General features: G+C 49.1%; 1 protein-coding gene and 1 long non-coding RNA gene across 3 annotated transcripts in view; both read left to right on the top strand.

The window, feature by feature from the left end:
• Window positions 1-17,118, top strand: part of cry3a (cryptochrome circadian regulator 3a) — a 30,471-nt gene extending 13,353 nt beyond the window's left edge. Inside the window, exons 3-15 of one of the 2 annotated variants that reach the window (XM_035381457.1) lie at window positions 4,247-4,355; window positions 4,560-4,702; window positions 5,240-5,424; window positions 5,715-5,803; window positions 6,246-6,386; window positions 7,722-8,033; window positions 8,593-8,744; window positions 12,981-13,183; window positions 13,488-13,589; window positions 13,707-13,814; window positions 14,281-14,361; window positions 14,629-14,738; window positions 15,425-17,118. In XM_035381457.1, the coding sequence (XP_035237348.1) occupies window positions 4,247-4,355; window positions 4,560-4,702; window positions 5,240-5,424; window positions 5,715-5,803; window positions 6,246-6,386; window positions 7,722-8,033; window positions 8,593-8,744; window positions 12,981-13,183; window positions 13,488-13,589; window positions 13,707-13,814; window positions 14,281-14,361; window positions 14,629-14,738; window positions 15,425-15,433 (1,744 nt within the window). In that variant the 3' untranslated portion in view covers window positions 15,434-17,118. The remainder of the gene's footprint in view (window positions 1-4,246; window positions 4,356-4,559; window positions 4,703-5,239; window positions 5,425-5,714; window positions 5,804-6,245; window positions 6,387-7,721; window positions 8,034-8,592; window positions 8,745-12,980; window positions 13,184-13,487; window positions 13,590-13,706; window positions 13,815-14,280; window positions 14,362-14,628; window positions 14,739-15,424) is intronic. The other variant, XM_035381458.1, reaches the window with a different exon arrangement.
• A 1,486-nt stretch (window positions 17,119-18,604) lies between these two features.
• Window positions 18,605-19,016, top strand: LOC118207663. Its single transcript, XR_004761434.1, has 3 exons — window positions 18,605-18,648; window positions 18,720-18,790; window positions 18,934-19,016. It is a non-coding gene; the product is annotated as an uncharacterized LOC118207663 (long non-coding RNA).
• The last annotated feature ends 396 nt before the right edge of the window (window positions 19,017-19,412 follow it).

Genomic DNA, 19,412 nt, shown 5'->3' on the forward strand with positions numbered 1-19,412 from the left:
GTTCAATGTCAGTGTCCTAGTTTGACTGTAAGGTATATCAATAAACGGGCTCATCAGAGGTCCTGCTGTCTTCGCCTCTTGGACGGGGTGGACCATACCATGCGTCCTTGTAATTTCTGGGAATTGCATTTGCAGCTTTTTAACTGTTATAAAACTTTTAAACAGATGAGTTGGGGTCATGTTGCTCGACTTCCTTTGAGTTCTTTGACAGATTGAGGCCGAACATTACCGAGCAATCAGACAAGCTCATTTTCCGTGTGCTGGTTTGTTTTTGTTGTATGTTGTTTTGTAACTCCAGTGAAATTGCAGACCTTCTGAATGAGTACGGTGAAGTAGCACAAGGGTGTCATGGAGACGGGCTTTTAGCCAGACACAAGCAGAGCTTTTACAACACCCTTGTGGGTGAATGGGAAGCGTCAGTTGCCATGGCAATGAAGCGATGTTCTAGAATGAATTGAATGGATTTTCATGTGAGTGTTCTTCAAAAGGGAGAGAGAGAAGTAGAGGGGGGCGGGAGGCGGGGATGGTCCTTTTGGGGTGTGGCCCCAAAAAGAGAAGATGGAGCACAGGTGCCCCTGGCCTGTTGACGGGGTCTCAGAGGGACGCTGGGCGGCAGATGCCTCTGCAGCTGGCCGCTGACAGAAGGAGCGGTCTGAGCCGCAGAAATAGCCGCTAATCCCCTCCCTGAATGGAAAGAGCCTGAACGGTGGAAGAGTTACAGCTGCCTGGGGCGGCTTATTGAGAAGCACCTTTCTGCAAAGTGTCTTAAAGTAGGCAGGTCAGACTCTGCAGCCAGCCAACACGGCCCGCTACAACATTATCAGGTCGCCACCTTGTCCAGGCAGCATTCCAAGAAGGGAGGACAGATGGAGATATGTACGGAACATGGAGAGCATGGCTAATTTTACCAGCTAATCAGGTGCTTAGGTGGATGCAGTTGGCCTCTGAGGTTAGAAAGGCACAGGTGTGGTGAAGACAGCAGCCAGCATTGTTAGTTACTCTGCCATCCCTCCACTCTGCCTTAAGCCTACCCTAGAAGGCCTGCTGGTTCCGCACATGCAGAGTAAGGGCACGGAACAGGGGAACATTACATTCACATTACAGTCACTTAGCATACGCTAATCCAGAGCAACATACTGAAGGGTGGAATATCAGCGTAAGAGCGATGTACAGAAGGGTAGAACATCAGTGTAAGAGCAACATACAGACGGGTAGAACATCAGTGTAAGAGCAACATACAGAAGGGTAGAACATCAGTGTAAGAGCAACATACAGAAGGGTAGAACATCAGTGTAAGAGCAACATACAGACGGGTAGAACATCAGTGTAAGAGCAACATACAGACGGGTAGAACATCAGTGTAAGAGCAACATACAGACGGGTAGAACATCAGTGTAAGAGCAACATACAGACGGGTAGAACATCAGTGTAAGAGCAACATACTGACAGGTAGAACATCAGCGTAAGAGCTTTTAGCGACATGTGACAGTGCCTTTTGCTTTCTAATGGTAGTTCTTGCTGATGTTTCGGCCACACATTCTTGCTGTGAACCTCCCTTTCCGCCTCATCCCAAAGGTGGTCTATTGGATTGAGATCTGGGGACTGTGGTGTAAATTGAAGTCATTGTCATGTTTGTGGAACCAGTTTGAGATGATGCATGATTTCTGACATAGCCCATTATCTTGCTGGAAGTATCCATTTGAAAAAGGATAGACTGTGTCCAGCACCAATACTTGGGTATGCTGTGGCATTCCGTTGATGTTCAGTTGCCATTAAGGGGGCTACCTTCCCCACGCCATTGCACCACCACCAGCCTGCACTATTGACACAAGGCAGGATGGGTCCATGGATTCATGCTCTTTACACCAAATTATAACCTTACCACCTGTATGTCATAGCAGAAATCGAGATTCACAAGACCAGGGGACGTTTTTTCAGTCTTCGTCCAGTTTTGTTGATCATGTGTCCCCTGTAGCCTCATCATCATGTTCTTAGCTGACAGGAGTGGAACCCCAGCATGGTCTTCTGCTGCGGTAGCCCAGCTGCTTCAAGGTCCTATGTATTGTGCATTCAGAGATGTTTGTCTGCACACCGCTGTTGCAAAACAGCTGTTATTTGAGCATTTGTGGCATTTTTGATAGCTTGAAGAAGCCTGCCCATTCTCCTCTGACCTCTCTGATTAACATGGTGTTTTTGCCCTCAGAACTGCTACTTACTGGATGTTTTTTGTTTATCACACCATTCTCTATAAACTCTAGAGAGGGTAGTGTGTGTAAATCCCAGGAGGGCAGTTGTTTCTGAGATACCGGAACCATTCTGCCTGGAACCAGCAATCACACCACGGTCAAAGTCACTGAGATCACCCATCCTGCCCATTCTCACATTTGGCCAAACAACAGCTAAACCTCTTCTCCATGTCTGCATGCTTTACATTATATACTGAGTTGCGACCACCTGTTCGCTGTTTGGAGAAGCAGGCTATGTGCATTAACGAGCAGGGGGACCCTGAGTGTCAAGCTCACAACAATTTTAGGACTGCAACAAGCATATTATTATTTCTAGAGAAATCCAAAATCAGGAAAAAATAATCGGCATAATAAAAGCGGTATATTACAAATAGATAAGCTGCTTGACAGAGAAATGAATCTATAATACCCTTTTGATTGGATGGTACTACTGGCGACCAATATATGAACTCTGATCGGAATACATATCTGATCCCTCCCTCAGCCTGGGAGAGAAAACAGGGAATTTTAACAGGGAAGTTGAACAGAAACACTGCTGTTCAGCACGTATTGTTTGTCAGGCAAGCGATTTGTATATTGTCATCATTTCTGAAACACTTGATTTGAATGGGTCAGCCCACACTGTGCTGAGGCAGATTTATCTAATTTAGCTTGTTCACTTAGTGCTAATCCAAAAGGCAGAACGTTCTGTGACACCTTAGCGTTCTGTGATCTTTCCGTGGGCCGAACGGGAAGTTCACCCAGGACAGCTTGCTGCCTTTTGCTTCACTCTTCCGGAGAGGTTTCACAGTGTTCCAGGAAGCCGGAATTGTTGATTCTGCCAGGCTGGGGAGTAGGCCATCATATTGTGCATGATTGTCCATAATTGGCTGCAGTTTAAAGGCCTCATCCTCTGCATAATAGACCAGTTCATTGAATATTCCTAACCAAAACCGGCTCAGTCCACCCCAGTAGTTACATCTTTGATATGCATAATTTTCTTGTGCTTCCATTTCTCTGGAACCCAGTTACATATCCAAAAGTGATTACATCAAGAACGGATGTTTTCCCCAGCGAGCAGGTGTGCTACAATGAGGTCAGCCCACTTCTGTGTTTTACTAATGTGGTCCGAAGGCCACGATAAACATCATACCAATTAAAACCATTAGTGCTCAATGTGATGGTAACTCTGCGTAGTAAATGTAGCAGAACATTGTGGAATAAACGGCACAAAAGCATAGACTGACGTCACTGTGGAAAAACAGGCAGTGATGCAGAGAGAGAGGGGGATGTAGAGGGCGTGTGGTCGCTGAAGGACAGATGTAGAGAGAGATCGATACACCCCCGCCCAGCGCCCCCTTTAGTGGAATCGCACACAAACCCCCACACTCCCGATACAGGTAACAATTCCAGTTGGGGGCTGTGTCCCTATTCAGATTCACAAGGGTTGACTCTGTGATTAAAAGAGGAAGTAGGAATGATAAATTGGCAACTGTATTGGTACCGTGGTGGGCTAGCGTCCTCGCCGTGGTGGGCTAGCGTCCTCTCTGTGGTGGGCTAGCGTCCTCTGCTCTTCTCTGTAGTGAATACTGAAAAGTGGAAGTTGTCTGAGACAAAGGATTATTTCATATCTTCAAGGCATACTATGCAGGATTATTTAGCCTTGCTGTGGTCCTGTGTTTACAATCAAAGAAATCTCCTCCTCTGTTTTCATGTACCCCACACAACGTGACGAAAGATTTAATTATAGCTTAATTCCACTATGCTGAACGTGTACTGTAGCTTAATTACATTATTGTGAACGTAATCCTGGATTTATTGTTGAGGCTTATGTGCTGTAAAGCAACATAACAACAACACGTCCCCCAGGTAGGCCTTTGTCACAGGATGGCAGCTATGTCCTTCTGGATATGCGCATCACGTGCCCCTATATTGACTCCGGGAAAGGGCGTGTTGTAGGAATGTGGTGTTTCTCGTCGTTTGTGGGTGGACTGTGATGCCACTTCCTGTCTGTCCTGCAGGTTCCTCTTACAGTGCCTGGAAGATCTTGACGCCAGCCTCCGCAAGCTCAACTCCCGACTCTTTGTCGTCCGTGGCCAGCCTGCCAACGTCTTTCCCCGTCTCTTTAAGGTGAATCCCGTCCCGCAGTCTTGTCAACAGTCTGCCTCCCAATTCCCCGCCTCATAACACCCCCCCCCCCCCACCCCCCTTATTCCACCCCATCCTGCTGCACCCCAAACCTGCCCCTTTGCTCCGCTCCTTCCCATCCCTCCCTTGGCCAGACTTGAGAAGCCGCTCAGCTGCTTATGCACGGGCTCTGTTTCTCCTCCTCAGGAGTGGAAGATCTCCCGGCTTACCTTCGAGTACGACTCGGAGCCCTTTGGCAAGGAGCGGGATGCTGCCATCAAGAAGCTGGCGATGGAGGCCGGGGTGGAAGTCTGCGTCAAAACCTCACACACCCTCTACGATCTGGACAGGTAGGAAACGCCCCTCACTTACTCTCACTCTCCTGAGGGACTGTCCTGATACTCACTCTCCTGAGTGACTGACCTGATACGCACTCTCCTGAGTGACTGTCCTAATACTCACTCTCACTCTCCTGAGTGACTGTCCTGATACGCACTCTCCTGAGTGACTGTCCTGATACTCACTCTCCTGAGTGACTGTCCTGATACGCACTCTCCTGAGTGACTGTCCTGATACTCACTCTCACTCCCCTGAGTGACTGTTTTGTTACTCACTCTCACTCTCCTGAGTGACTGTCCTGATACTCACTCTCACTCCCCTGAGTGACTGTCCTGATACTCACTCTCACTCTCCTGAGTGACTGTCCTGATACTCACTCTCCTGAGTGACTGTCCTGTTTCTCACTCTCACTCTCCTGAGTGACTGTCCTGTTACTCACTCTCCTGAGGGGCTGTCCTGATACTCACTCTCCTGAGTGACTGTCCTGTTACTCACTCTCCTGAGTGACTGTCCTGATGCTCACTCTCCTGGGGGGTTGTCTTTTGCAGGGTGATCGAGCTCAATGGCGGGCAGCCCCCCCTCACCTACAAGCGTTTCCAGACCCTGATCAGCCGCATGGACCCCCCCGAGCCCCCCGTGGAGCCGCTGTGTGCCTCTTTCATGGGGCGCTGCGTCACGCCCGTCGCTGACGACCACGGAGACAAGTACGGCGTGCCCTCGCTGGAAGAGCTAGGTAAGACGCATGCTCACACACACACACACACACACGTATATATACATACACACACACACATACACACACACATATATACACACACATGTACACACACATACATACACGCACACACACACACATATATACACAAACACACACACACACGTATATACACAGACAGGCATATACAAACACGCGCGCGCATGCACACACACATACACGCACACACACGCACATATAGGTATTATTTCGCCAGGCATGCTGGGTATTGCTTGTCCCCTGAATTTTGGTATCTACACTCCGATCAGGGTTCGACACGGAAGGCCTCCCATCTGCCGTGTGGCCGGGGGGCGAGACGGAGGCCCTGACCAGGATAGAGAGGCACCTCGAGAGGAAGGTGAGTGGTCTTCCTCACAGGCACAGTACGGGACGGAACAGAGCGGGCACCACAGAACAGAGCGCCTTCCATTTCCTTCTTCATAAAGAGGACAAGAAGGGCCCCAATCTTCCCATTTCTTGTGCTTTTTAACTTGTAGCTAGCTAGCTAGCTTTCGTTATTATAAAGTGAGTGATCCAGACTGACAGCACATTATCTACACTTTTTTAGTTCACATCTGCCACCAACAATATAACAAATATCAGAGCCAGACTGGTGATATATGATGGAATGCAGTATGCACTTTCCAACTCAGTGTCACACTCTCAGTTATCCATAGGGGTGACTACTGGATGGAAAACTAGGTAGCTAACTGTTGCTAAATACTACGTTGCTAAGAGAATTAAGTGTTGTCCAGGCAACAGGCTGACTATGTCCTTCTGTCTGTCTGTCTGTCTGTCAGGCTTGGGTGGCCAACTTCGAGAGACCCAGAATGAATGCCAACTCGCTGCTGGCCAGCCCCACCGGCCTCAGCCCCTACCTGCGCTTCGGCTGTCTGTCCTGCCGCCTCTTCTACTTCAAACTCACCGATCTCTACCGCAAGGTACGCAACTCGCATACTTCTCCCGCAAGGCACGCAACTCGCATACTTCTCCCGCACAGTACGCAACTCGCATACTTCTCCCGCACGATACGCAACTCGCATACTTCTCCCACACGATACGCAGCTCGCATACTTCTCCCGCATGATACGCAACTCGCATACTTCTCCCACACGATACGCAACTCGCGTACTACTCCCACACGATATGCAACTCGCGTACTACTCCCATAAGTTACGCAACTCGCGTACTTCTCCCACACGGTACGCAACTCGCGTACTACTCCCATAAGTTACGCAACTCGCGTACTTCTCCTGCACGATACGCAACTCGCGTACTTCTCCCGCAAGGTACGCAACTCGCATACTTCTCCCACAAGGTACGCAACTCGCGTACTTCTCCCGCACGATACGCAGCTTGCATACTTCTCCCACAAGGTACGCAACTCGCATACTTCTACCGCAACGTACAGCCAGCCTGCAGCCGTCCTGCCCGAGCTCAGGGGTAATGGCCTGTGGTTTGAACTGAAAGGAATGGTTCACATTAATGTGCGTGAGGTAAGGCACCACGGAGTTGCAGGTACAAGAGGCCCAGTGTAGATCATCTTGAGAATGCTGCAGGGTTGGGGTTCATACCATTTGAGTTGAAATTCATGGGACAATTCTATTTCATGTCTTAAACATTGGAATTGGAATTTATCAAGTCCAAAAATAACTATTTTTGCCAACTCAGTAATACAATAATACAATAAATGTCTGTCATTCATAATTTTATTATGACACTTGTAACAGAAGTGGGATGAAATAGCAGGATTAAAGGGATGAAATAAAATACAAATAATGTTTTGGCGTTCACGATGCTATCAACGGCTGTGGAAATATGATCAATAAACCACACAAATGTCAGACACCGAAAGATGATTGGCTCAAAGAAACAGGAGTCATTGTGTTGTGGTTCAAGTCTAGGTCATCACCCATTGTAATCTTTAACAAAAGACCACAGAATATATAAAGCAGTGTATTTGTTTTCCCCCTGCATTTTGGCTGTTTTTTCTGTATAAAAAACACAGAACCCTGTGTTGACGTGATCACTGTAGGTAGGAATCAGCATTGGTTCCGTTTCCATTTTAATTTAATGAACCCATGTCATAATTTGAAATTCTGTACATTTTTATTGGCCATAATGTTCTATAGGGATTTTTAAATTAACTGAATTGAAGTGGAACTGTCCCCAATACCATTAATTGAATCTGAGTGATTTAAGGAGAGAATAGAATTGAAGGAATCGGTGTGGGGATGAATGCTATATTGGAATTGTTCCGTACCTGCATTTCCCAGGTGAAGAAGAACAGCTCCCCGCCCCTCTCGCTTTACGGCCAGCTGCTCTGGCGCGAGTTCTTCTACACCGCCGCCACGACCAACCCGCGCTTCGACAAGATGGAGGGCAACCCCATCTGCGTGCGCATCCCCTGGGACCGCAACCCCGAGGCGCTGGCCAAGTGGGCCGAGGCCAAGACCGGCTTCCCCTGGATCGACGCCATCATGACCCAGCTGCGGCAGGAGGGCTGGATCCACCACCTGGCCCGCCACGCCGTGGCCTGCTTCCTGACCAGGGGGGACCTGTGGATCAGCTGGGAGGAGGGCATGAAGGTGAGGGCTGGGGCCGTGGGGAGGGCGGGGCCATAATGTAGGCGGGGCCATGGGGAGGGAGGAGCCATAATGTAGGCAGGGCCATGGGGAGGGAGGGGCCATGAGCAGGGCATGAAGGTGAGGGCTGGGGCTGTGGGAAGGATGGGGCCATAAGGTAGGTGGGGCCATGGGGAGGGAGGGGCCATGAGGTAGGCGGGGCCATGGGGAGGGCATGAAGGTGAGGGCTGGGGCTGTGGGAAGGATGGGGCCATAATGTAGGCGGAGCCATGGGGAGGGAGGGGCCATGAGGTAGGCGGGGCCATGGGGAGGGCGGGGCCATAAGGTAGGCAGGGCCATGGGGAGGGAGGGGCCATGAGCAGGGCATGAAGGTGAGGGCTGGGGCCGTGTGCCCCATCTACACTGTTCTGAGTTCTCTGGGTTCTGCCTGTGTCACAGTGCAAGCACGTTTGTGTTCAGTGTGCCTTCATGACCCGGCTTTCCTGAGTGTAGTGGGGAGCTGTTTTGGGCGTGGCCAGACCTTGGCTGTGCCCGTGGTGACCGTGGAAACGTGCCCCTGCAGGTGTTTGAGGAGCTGCTGCTGGACGCAGACTGGAGCGTGAACGCGGGCAGCTGGATGTGGCTCTCCTGCAGCTCCTTCTTCCAGCAGTTCTTCCACTGCTACTGCCCCGTGGGCTTCGGTCGCCGCACCGACCCCAACGGCGACTTCATCAGGTGGGTGTCCCCCGCCCTCACCTCCCCCCTCCCCACCCCCCCCCCCCCCACCCCCCAAACACACCCCCCAGGGGTGCCACTCACCGCTCACACACCTCCAACTCTGTCGGCCAATCAACTCACGGGAACTCGGCTTCGGGCGTCCAATCAGCACTGATCCCACACACCGCAGCACACGCACCGATTGGGATCGACAGGTTTCTGACCTGGAAGGCAGTTAGCGGGGGACACCTTTCTCCAGAAGCGGGTGAAGACAGCGCTTTTTTTGTCTCTGACGGGGGTGTGAATTGCCTCATTTGGGCAAACTTGTGCCGAGCATGCTGGGAAGATCCTGCTTCCTAACGCTTGCGGTAATTTCTAGGTTTTTGGTAGTTAGCTATTATTGTTTTATGGCAATTTAATAATTGAGTTTGTACGTCTGGGAAATACTTGGAACATATTTGGCCTTTCACCTCTTGGTGAGGTTGCCGCAGTGAAATACTGTATGTTGTCTATTGGACAATAAGTAACTGGACATTTGCAGCAATATTGTTAGTAATATTACAATAGTAATAATAATTTCATAATTAGTAGAGAATGAGCCAATGCATTTGCAGTGAGATCAGACTATAAATATAGCACAACAATTTATGGTTCCTGTAAAGGAATATTTGCAAATTTAGCAAACATTCAAGAAAAACGGCAACTTTTCGACATTGATCCACTTCCCTTATCATTTTTTTAAATGTAATATAATTGTAATTTATACTTCAGGCTATGTACATGTAGGTATACTCAGTAATCTCACTGTTAAATTCATATTTAAGCATTAACACGAACGGCAAGATGTTTTTGAATGGATAGCATTCCTTAGTTTTAAGCAAGTGAGATAAGGCAACATTACGCTAGCCAGAATCTTCTTGTATTTAACTCAAACTGGGGCTCTGGGATTTTACAAGAATAATATGTTTTTGAAAGAAGACACGATGGGTTTTGCAGTGCTATATGATTTATATGATTAGTAGGGCTTGTCTCGGGTAGGATCACACGGGCGGGGGCGGGGGGCGGGAGGGGGGCAGGTTTTAGCAGGATTTGTCTCGAGTAGGACCACACGGGGGGGGGGGGGGGCAAGTTTCAGCAGGATTTGTCTCGAGTAGGACCACACCGGGGGGGGGGGGGGGGGGGGGGCAAGTTTCAGCAGGATTTGTCTCGGGTAGGACCACACGGGGCGGGGGCGGGGCGGGAGGGGGAGGGGGAGGGGGGGCATGCCTTTCTTCCTCCGCCACAGGAGAGCCGCAGACCCACAGGGGCGACAGGGAGAAAGAAAGAGAGGGAGGGAGGGAGCCCTCCAGACCTGCCGGTAAGTGCAGCTCCAGACCACTGCAGCTTGAGAGGGAAGCCTGAGACAGAGCCAGCCTCCATCTTGTTTTGTCACCTTGACTTATTTATGCCGTGTCTGTGACGTTCTTTTGTTGTTTTGGATGTCGACTCTAGGGCGTAATTTTGTTCTAGGGAAATGTGTTCTCTATGCTTTCGTTAAGTATCGTAGTATGATGACACAAATGACTCTTTTCAGTTTGATTTTAGCGAGAATTTCTGTAAACCTTTGGCCTTTGGCCGTTAATTGTGTGAAGTCGATCGTTGATTAATGTGCAGCCCTCTCTGTCTGTCTGTTGTGAGATTGTTTTCATGAGGTGAGTCTCTTCTGGGAGATTTTGTATTGGTGTGTGAGTGTGATTTTTTTCCCGTACCAGCAGTCAGGCACTGTTTTTTGCTCTCTGTTTGGGGTTTGGGGATTGGGTGAAAAGTTCAGCTTTCCCTCTCCCCTTTGTAAATTGCGATTGATTGCTTTTAAGACGAAAGCCATTCTCAGCCAAAGCACCTGGGAGCCCTGTTAACTGTGATTCGGGTGGAGGCGTTGTCATGGCGCGGTGCGGTGGCCTGTTCTTGAAGTTGGTAGCATCTCATTTCATCAAAAGGGATTTGAACCGCTTGGTAAGGAAGTGCTGACCTGGGCTGCATTCCGTGGGCAGAGCACCACGGAGCGTTTAGCGGAGGAGACTGATGGGAGGCGTAGTCCAGAGTCGACGCTCTGACTATGCGTGTAATGGGCTCTGGACTTCACTTCCCATTAGCCCTTTTTGCTTTAACGCTTTATGGCATTCTGCCTGTTCACTGCAGCCCTGCCTCTTCAAGAGAATTAAACACTAGCCCTTTGACTCGCACTGCATGTGGAGGACGTCCTTCTTGCCTGGAGATGTCCAATAACGGAAAGTAAATGGTGTGGAATCCAGCACTTCGGGGAGAGACCTGTCGCTTTTCTCTGACGGCAGACTGCCTTCCTTTTCAGACACCCCCCCCCAGCTTTTTCTCCATAAGAGCTTGAGTGGGCAGGTTGCGAGGCATCCTGGCGAAATGGTTGCTGTCCCTTTTGGCAAAACGAGGGGCCAACCAATCGCAGGCGGCAGATTACCGGGTTGCTCGTTCCGCGGTTAGCAGGTTTCTCTGCTTTGGCTTGGGATCACTGTCGTCTCAAAAGCGACCAATGGCAGTCGGAGGGGCAGGGAGTGGACCTGAACCTCTTATCCAGCCCACAGCTTGGGAGGGGTTGTCCTGGGGCAGGGTGGGAGTCGGGGAGGAGGAGGGCGGGGTTGGGGGTTGGGGTCACTGCCTCTGCTTTCTAACGCGTGTTATAGTAGGAATCTCTGTAGCCCTCAAAGCTGGCAGGACCGTGGGTAAAAAGTGCTTCTGTCCGCGGCAGGCCCCCCACACCCTCTGTCCGGCTCTGGTAAGGTGGACCAAGTAGGTAGGTGGCCTTTCCCTGTCCAGGAAATTAAGAAAAAAAAACAAAACAAAAAAAACAACGTGACGTGACGACACGCCCAAAGCTGAGAGCTCCTGCTGAGGGCCACTGTGCACTGGGTTTGTGTGGCTCCGCCCCTCCCTCACGCCGAGCTCCTATTGGCTGGTGGTGTGGACTTCCAGTCTCCTGACTTTGTTCATTTCCACCATGATTCTTGTGGGAAGGTACCAGTTCTGGAGCAGGCTCCATCTTGAAGGAACAGACCTTTTATACTAAAGCTGCATCAAGAGCCATACAAGTACGCTCCATCATTAAAATCAGTCAAACTGCCAGCATGCGTACAGCAGCCACTCACAAGCACCTCAATACATGAAAAACACCTTCCCGAATTTTTCTTGGATTCTAAAAGTTGGTGAAAGCATAAATGTATCAACCAATTTATTTTCCATTGTAGTAGGAATGTAATATAATAAGGCCAAATGTTTAATATTTTATCCTTGTTTACTACCATTGATTTGTTTGTAAAACCGCATACCAGTCTTTTTATCATGATTTCTCTCCCTCCTCAATTGAAACTGTTTGTTTGCAAATCTCATATTACTTGTGATAACTATGGTTGTAGATTTGCAGAGGGTTATATGACTGTAAAAGGTAGTTGCATTTTAAAGGGAGACAAGATCAGAATCAGATTTTTTGTGACAGTTAAAGCTCCTTCATGTTTAAAGCCTTTAAAAATCTTAATTTCTCTTTAATCTGATTTGGCCTGAATAGAGTCCAGGTTCACTTCCTATACCCAGCCCTTCGTGTACGAAGGTATCATTCAAATCAAGGACCGACAATTCTGTCTGCTCTTAAGATTTGTGCATATTCCGAAAAACATGTAATAATATCTGGAACCCAACTACACATTTTTTGCACATGCACATAGCTAATGTTCTCTTTTGCTCCAATCAGCCACCCATTCCTTTCTCTGGTAAATTCCCTCTGTACTGTCCTCAAAATACTCCTTTTGCAACCAAGCCCTCTGTCCCATCTCAGGGTGTGAGTGTGTGAGAGCTTTTTTAAAGCCCTCTGTCCCTTCTTAGGGTGTGAGTGTGTGTGTGTGTGTTTAAAGCCCTCTGTCCCTTCTTAGGGTGTGGGTGTGTGTGTGAGTGTGTGTTTAAAGCGCTTCTCAGGGTGTGAGAGTGTGTGAGTCCAGTGTGTGTGTGAGAGCGTGTTTAAAGCCATCTGTCCCTTCTCAGAGTGTGTGTGAGAGTGTGTTTAAAGCGCTTCTCAGGGTGTGAGAGTGTGTGAGTCCAGTGTGTGTGTGAGAGCGTGTTTATAGCGTTGTGAGTAGCACTTCTCCCCTGGTGGACAGCTTGTCTGTTAGCCTCTCTGGTTTTCGTAGCTTGTCTGTTAGCTTCTCTGGTATTCATTACGAGACTCTGCGCTTTAATCTCTCCCTCTGCTTGCAGACGATATTTACCTGTTCTCAGAGGTTTCCCCGCCAAGTACATCTACGACCCCTGGAACGCCCCGGATTCGGTGCAGGCGGCTGCCAAGTGCATCATCGGCATCCACTACCCCAAGCCCATGGTGAACCACGCAGAGGCCAGCCGCCTGAACATAGAGAGGATGAAACAGATCTACCAGCAGCTGTCCCGCTACAGGGGACTAGGTAAGCATGCCCTAGTGTCCTAATACCTGGCACCTAGCATCCTAATGTCTACTGGCCAGTGTTCTAATATCTAGCACCCTAATGCCTTGCACAGTGTCATAATGCCTTGAACTTGCATGTCCTAGCCCAAAGCAGTCAGTAGGTTAGATGTTAAGTCCAGGAAGTGACCTCACAGGAAACTGGCTGATCAGAGGGTCTGTGCCCAAGGAAAGAACTTTCAAAACCACGTGGTCACAGTTCAGTCTCTGCTTTCTGACAGTTTTCTCCAAGACCTTGTTATTGACACGGTGTCCGTCTCTAACAGGTTTGCTGGCCTCAGTGCCGACCAATCATAACGGGAATGGGAACGGCGCCATGATGGCGTACTCTCCTGGGGAGCAGCAGACTGGGACCTCAGCAACAGCCAGTGCGTACAGCACACTAACGCACCGCACACATCACACTAACACACTACACACATCACACTAACACACTGCACATTGCATATCACATGCACACTGACTTTGCCCTTTCCTATTCACAGCGACAGGTGTATCGGGGAGTAAGGTTGCCAGTGGCAACGGTAGCGGCAGCATTTTATTAAACTTTGACAGTGAGGATCAGCCGGGACCAAGTAGAGTGCAGCAGCATGGTGAGTGTGACCGCTCTGTACCCCTCTCTCTGTTTGACCGCTCTGTACCCCTCTCTCTTTTTGACCACTCTGTACCCCTCTCTCTGTTTGACCACTCTGTACCCCTCTCTCTGTTTGACCACTCCGTACCCCTCTCTCAGTTTGACTGCTCTGTACCCCTCTCTCTGTTTGACCGCTCTGTACCCCTCTTTCTTTTTGACCACTCTGTACCCCTCTCTCAGTTTGACTGCTCTGTACCCCTCTCTCTGTTTGACCGCTCTGTACCCCTCTCTCTTTTTGACCACTCCGTACCCCTCTCTCAGTTTGACTGCTCTGTACCCCTCTCTCTGTTTGACCGCTCTGTACCCCTCTCTCAGTTTGACTGCTCTGTACCCCTCTCTCAGTTTGACTGCTCTGTACCCCTCTCTCAGTTTGACCACTCTGTACCCCTCTCTCTGTTTGACCATGGCCCTGTCTGTCCCCCCAGGCTTCCCCACTGTGGCGGATCCAGCCCACCGTCTCCAGCAGCCCGGCAGTGCACACGAGTTTGCTGTGCCACAGCACCCAGGTACCAGATAGGGGCCTGCCTGGCCAGAGTCAGGAGGGCAGGGGCGGAGTCAGGAGGGAGGATAGGTGGGCGGAGTCGGGAAGGAGGATGGTCGGTGGAGTCAGGAAGGAGGACGGGGGGGTCAGGAGAGGGCAGGGGTTTTGTTTCTGGAAAGATGGGCAGGAGTTTGTATAAATTTGCTATTTTTATGCAGTCTATGGTATGGAGTGACTGTGGGGGATTTCAGGCTGTGGGGGTTTTTCACGCTGGGTGGGTTTTGTGCTCCAGGCCGTCTGAGTCACCCCGGGGGGAAGAGGGAGCTGGAGTCGGAACGTGAGCCTGGAGGGGAAGACGAAACACGGGGCTCCTCACGCAAAATACCACGACAAAACACTGAGGTGAGTTCCAGGGTACACCTGGAGGAGCCTATACCTGAGCAGGGTTTACACCTGGGCCTGACCGGGGTTACACCTGGAGGAGCCTGGGCCTGACCAGGGTTACACCTGGAGGAGCCTATACCTGAGCAGGGTTTACACCTGGGCCTGACCAGGGTTACACCTGGAGGAGCCTATACCTGAGCAGGGTTTACACCTGGGCCTGACCAGGGTTACACCTGGAGGAGCCTATACCTGAGCAGGGTTTATACCTAAGCCTAGGATTACATCTGAACCTGGGTTATACCTGAGCAGGGTTTATACCTGAGCCTGACCAGGGTTACACCTGGATGTGCCTATACCTGAGCCTAGGATTAAGCCTGAGCCTGGGTTACTCCTGAGCACAGTGCATCCAGCTGAACCACAGGGGCTGCAGTTACACAGAGTTTAAATCTCTGCTGAGTCACCCTGCTGCTTCTGCCGCTGCCTTGGAAAGAGTCACAACTCCCACAGTGCACCTGGGGAAGGCCCACGGCGGCCGAAAACACTGTTTTTACATCGTCAACATTCTCTAATAAAGAGGTTTAGCTGGAGCAGGTCCTGCTTTCTCTTTGTGTGAAGTCAATAAGCCAATTTCTTTTGGGAGAAATGGGGGGGGGGGGGGGGGGGTGTAAAATGACTGAACGCATAATGTGTTTTTTTCCCCACAGAGGAGCTAGGGTCTGCAGGAGGATCGGTCCGCACCTCACCAAGTCCCTGCTCAGCACGGACGCAAGGCGCACCAGGAAGACACAGATCCACAAGATCCACTTTTCTACCTTAATTTTACTGAGAATACTTGCATTTCTTATTCTGTGCCGATTGTGTATACAGTTTCTTAAGATTCAACCTTTTGTGCCCCATGTGAATCTCGAGAAGATTTCACGGTCACATTCAAAGGTGTAAATGTGAGAGTGGCTAAGCTTTGGATGGTTGGGTGAAAACACTTGGGGGTTCAGCTCGAAGAGAATTGGGGGTGTTAGTGGGCAGATAGTGGGCTGGTGGCAGAGCTGACTGGGTCACTTTAAGATGAGTGAGGTCATCAGGGTCAGAGGTCAGTCTGAACCCCACCACTCTGCAGCACCCCTCTCTCCCTTTCCCCCTCGCCAGTTCTGTTCCTCTGGGTTCGAACCCAGGGCAGCTGTAACCTGCAAGCCTATAGGAGACAACTTGCATCAAAGCAACATGCTTTTAGCCCTTATCAGAAGTTAGTTCACTTTCCCTTTCATGCTGGGCAAACCTTGGCCCCTGGGACACTGTGTGGAATGTACCGGGATGATGGGCAGCTTCTCTCAGAAGGGTCATTAGCATTTTAGTCTTTTTTTCCCCATGTGCTAGGAACAAAACCACCCCAAAAAAAATCAAGAAATATTAAAAAATAAGCACCTTAATTCCCATGTACGTTCTTATGACCGCTGCTTTTGTAAAAGCAGAGACCACAGAATGCGCGTAGGAGTAAGCTGCTTATTATCAGCTGGTAACTTACCGGCGCCCCCTTACTGGTCCAGTAGCACACTGCAGTAATACCAGGAGTTCAGTTCTGGTTTTTTTCCTCGTCATAGCTCCTAGTGCCCAAGTCTTTTTTTTAATTGTACTGGCTACATATTGACTCGCATTACATCGTGATTGTGTCCACTTAGTATGAGCTCATGCAAGTGTTTTTGTACATAAAAATACATCTTAATTATTATATATATATATTTTGATACTGCATAGGCTATATGTGATTTTGTAGATTAGCTTCATCACTGTCGCAGACATGAAGGAACTGCAGCTGCTGACCGGGAAGGGAAGGGGTTCCGTACATGTCCGCATTGGAACAGCCTGGGCAGCATTAACACTCGATTATTACTGTCTGAAGGAACAGTGAGGAAAGTGCAGTTACTGTACCGCCAGCGAAGCCGCTAACAAAAGACTCCGGACGATTACACTTTTCTAATATCCCAGCCATCAGCGTTCTGACCTGGATAAAAATGGTTTGTGATGCGTTTTCCCTCCCGGGAGCAACTGGTGGGCGATGGTGGGCTCGAGGCTGTTCGGAGATTTAGCCAGCAGCTGCTCCGCGGTCAGGCATGAAGGTTGTTTTGCGTCACGGGCTCTGTGAGGTCTCGTTATGTTTCCCAGCAGTCTGTTTCTCCCCGTTTCGCGCCCCCGTCCAAAGCTGGCAACTCGTTCTCGCCTTTCTCCGAAAGGCCGTTTGCTGTTCGTGTTCATGCGGAAGCACAAGAGAACAGAAGCTTCCTGAAAAAAAAAACTGTTATTCATATTAATACTGTGGTCAAATACTCATGAGTGATACAAAGTGTCAACGAGAGCCAAGGGAATGCAAAAAAAAAAAAAAAACGTTGTCTGTACATTTTACAAATATTTTTAATAAAAACGGAAAAGAAAAAACATGGGATTAAGCTGAGACAACAAAACTTTTGTGTATGAGCCTTTTAGCCACTAGTTCCTACATCTGTATCAGATATGTGATTGGACAGGTTTTATCGTTTTAAACACAGCACACTTAACGCAACAGCTGCGTCTCGTTGCCCTTAACAACAAAACATTCCTTATGTTCTAAGTATGTTTAAAAGGAAGTGGAATTGATGGGAATTTGCCCTCCCTTTAAAAGGCTGTGCAGTGCATGGTTCATTTGGTTACCAGCATCTATTTTGTCTCTTTGTTTGCTGTCAAGAAATAGTTACCCCCCCCCCCCCCCCCCCCCAACTCTTGTAGACCTTTATATTTTGATATAAAAATATCTGGGAGTAGTTACACTACATGTGGTCAAAATACAAAAGATTACATTTTAGTATTTCCCTCAGATTTATTGCCCTATGATCCCTCAGGAAAACGCATTCATTTTGGCTGAACTGTCAGTTGCTGTTCAGCTAAACTGCCCTGTGTTAAAGCGGTGTGAAACACCCAAGGCAGCTACAGGTTATTCTGGCACAAAATGGCGACTGTCCAACTCCTAGTTTTACCACTGCAGGTGAAAAAAACAAACAAACAAACTGCTCCTAAACTGCGATATGTGAAATCCCATCAACTCCAGAGAAATCACTGTGGTTGAAAACATTTCTTGTCTGTACAACTGCATGTTCATTTTCAAATCAGGAGTTGGAATTCTCGTGTTTAGCTGTGGAATTCAACCACCCTGTTTTGTGTCCGATGCTTTAAGGAAATGTGCCGCTTGGTGTGCGTTTCCTGGGATACGAGTGTCTGTACAGTTGGTGTAGAGGCTGGGGGGGGGGGGGGGGGGGGGGGGCTTAAGCAGTCAGAATGGGGTGTTTCTGTATTGTAATTTGTAGACATGCATATGTTGTGTTATTGAAGCTGTACATTGTTATTGTAGTTGTACTTTATGACAAACAAAATGAACCAACCTTTTTTTCCTTTTCCTTCTCATTTTCTTTTAAATTCTGTTAATTTCTGAGGAGAACTTTAAGAAAGGCGAATATACTGTGTTATTATTGGTATACTCTCTCTCTTCCCTATTCTGTGATGTCGTGCTCGTGTTTAAACAGGACATGAAAATAAATTTGTTGCAACAGCGAATTCATCTGCTCTTTGTCCAATTTTCTTTTATTTGTCTGAATATAAAATAACAAATTGCACAATTTTGTCAATTTCGGATGGACTTAGTTGTGATTGATGAAGAACACAAAGACCAATGGGGCAGTGAAATGGCTACTTTTCTGGGGTAAAAACACCACAACTAAAACTAAGAAGAAGAAAAAAAGTATTTTTGAAAGTATTTGTGAAAAACAAATATCAGAGGGGGTCTGGGCCATGCATCTGTGTAGAGTCACTCCAAAGGTAGAGTAAACTGCCTTCACAGCAATTTGACGAAGGCAGTTACTCACGGCCAATTTGCCTGTCGTTTTAACCTCAGCCATGCTGCCTGCAGGTTCAGCTGGTCTCCCTATAGTAGCCTCAGCTGTGTCCCTATAGGAGAAGCATCAGCAGCGCTGCCTGCAGGTTCAGCTGGTCTCCCTATAGTAGCCTCAGCTGTGTCCCTATAGGAGAAGCATCAGCAGCGCTGCCTGCAGGTTCAGCTGGTCTCCCTATAGTAGCCTCAGCTGTGTCCCTATAGGAGAAGCATCAGCAGCGCTGCCTGCAGGTTCAGCTGGTCTCCCTATAGTAGCCTCAGCTGTGCCCCTATAGGTGAAGCGTCAGCTGTGATTGTCTGCAGGTTCAGCTGGTCTCCCTATAGTAGCCTCAGCTGTGTCCCTATAGGAGAAGCATCAGCAGCGCTGCCTGCAGGTTCAGCTGGTCTCCCTATAGTAGCCTCAGCTGTGTCCCTATAGGAGAAGCATCAGCAGCGCTGCCTGCAGGTTCAGCTGGTCTCCCTATAGTAGCCTCAGCTGTGTCCCTATAGGAGAAGCATCAGCAGCGCTGCCTGCAGGTTCAGCTGGTCTCCCTATAGTAGCCTCAGCTGTGTCCCTATAGGAGAAGCATCAGCAGCGCTGCCTGCAGGTTCAGCTGGTCTCCCTATAGTAGCCTCAGCTGTGCCCCTATAGGAGAAGCATCAGCAGCGCTGCCTGCAGGTTCAGCTGGTCTCCCTATAGTAGCCTCAGCTGTGTCCCTATAGGAGAAGCATCAGCAGCGCTGCCTGCAGGTTCAGCTGGTCTCCCTATAGTAGCCTCAGCTGTGTCCCTATAGGAGAAGCAT

Source organism: Anguilla anguilla, chromosome 11 (genome assembly GCF_013347855.1).
Source record: "Anguilla anguilla isolate fAngAng1 chromosome 11, fAngAng1.pri, whole genome shotgun sequence".
Taxonomy (NCBI): Eukaryota; Metazoa; Chordata; class Actinopteri; order Anguilliformes; family Anguillidae; genus Anguilla; species Anguilla anguilla.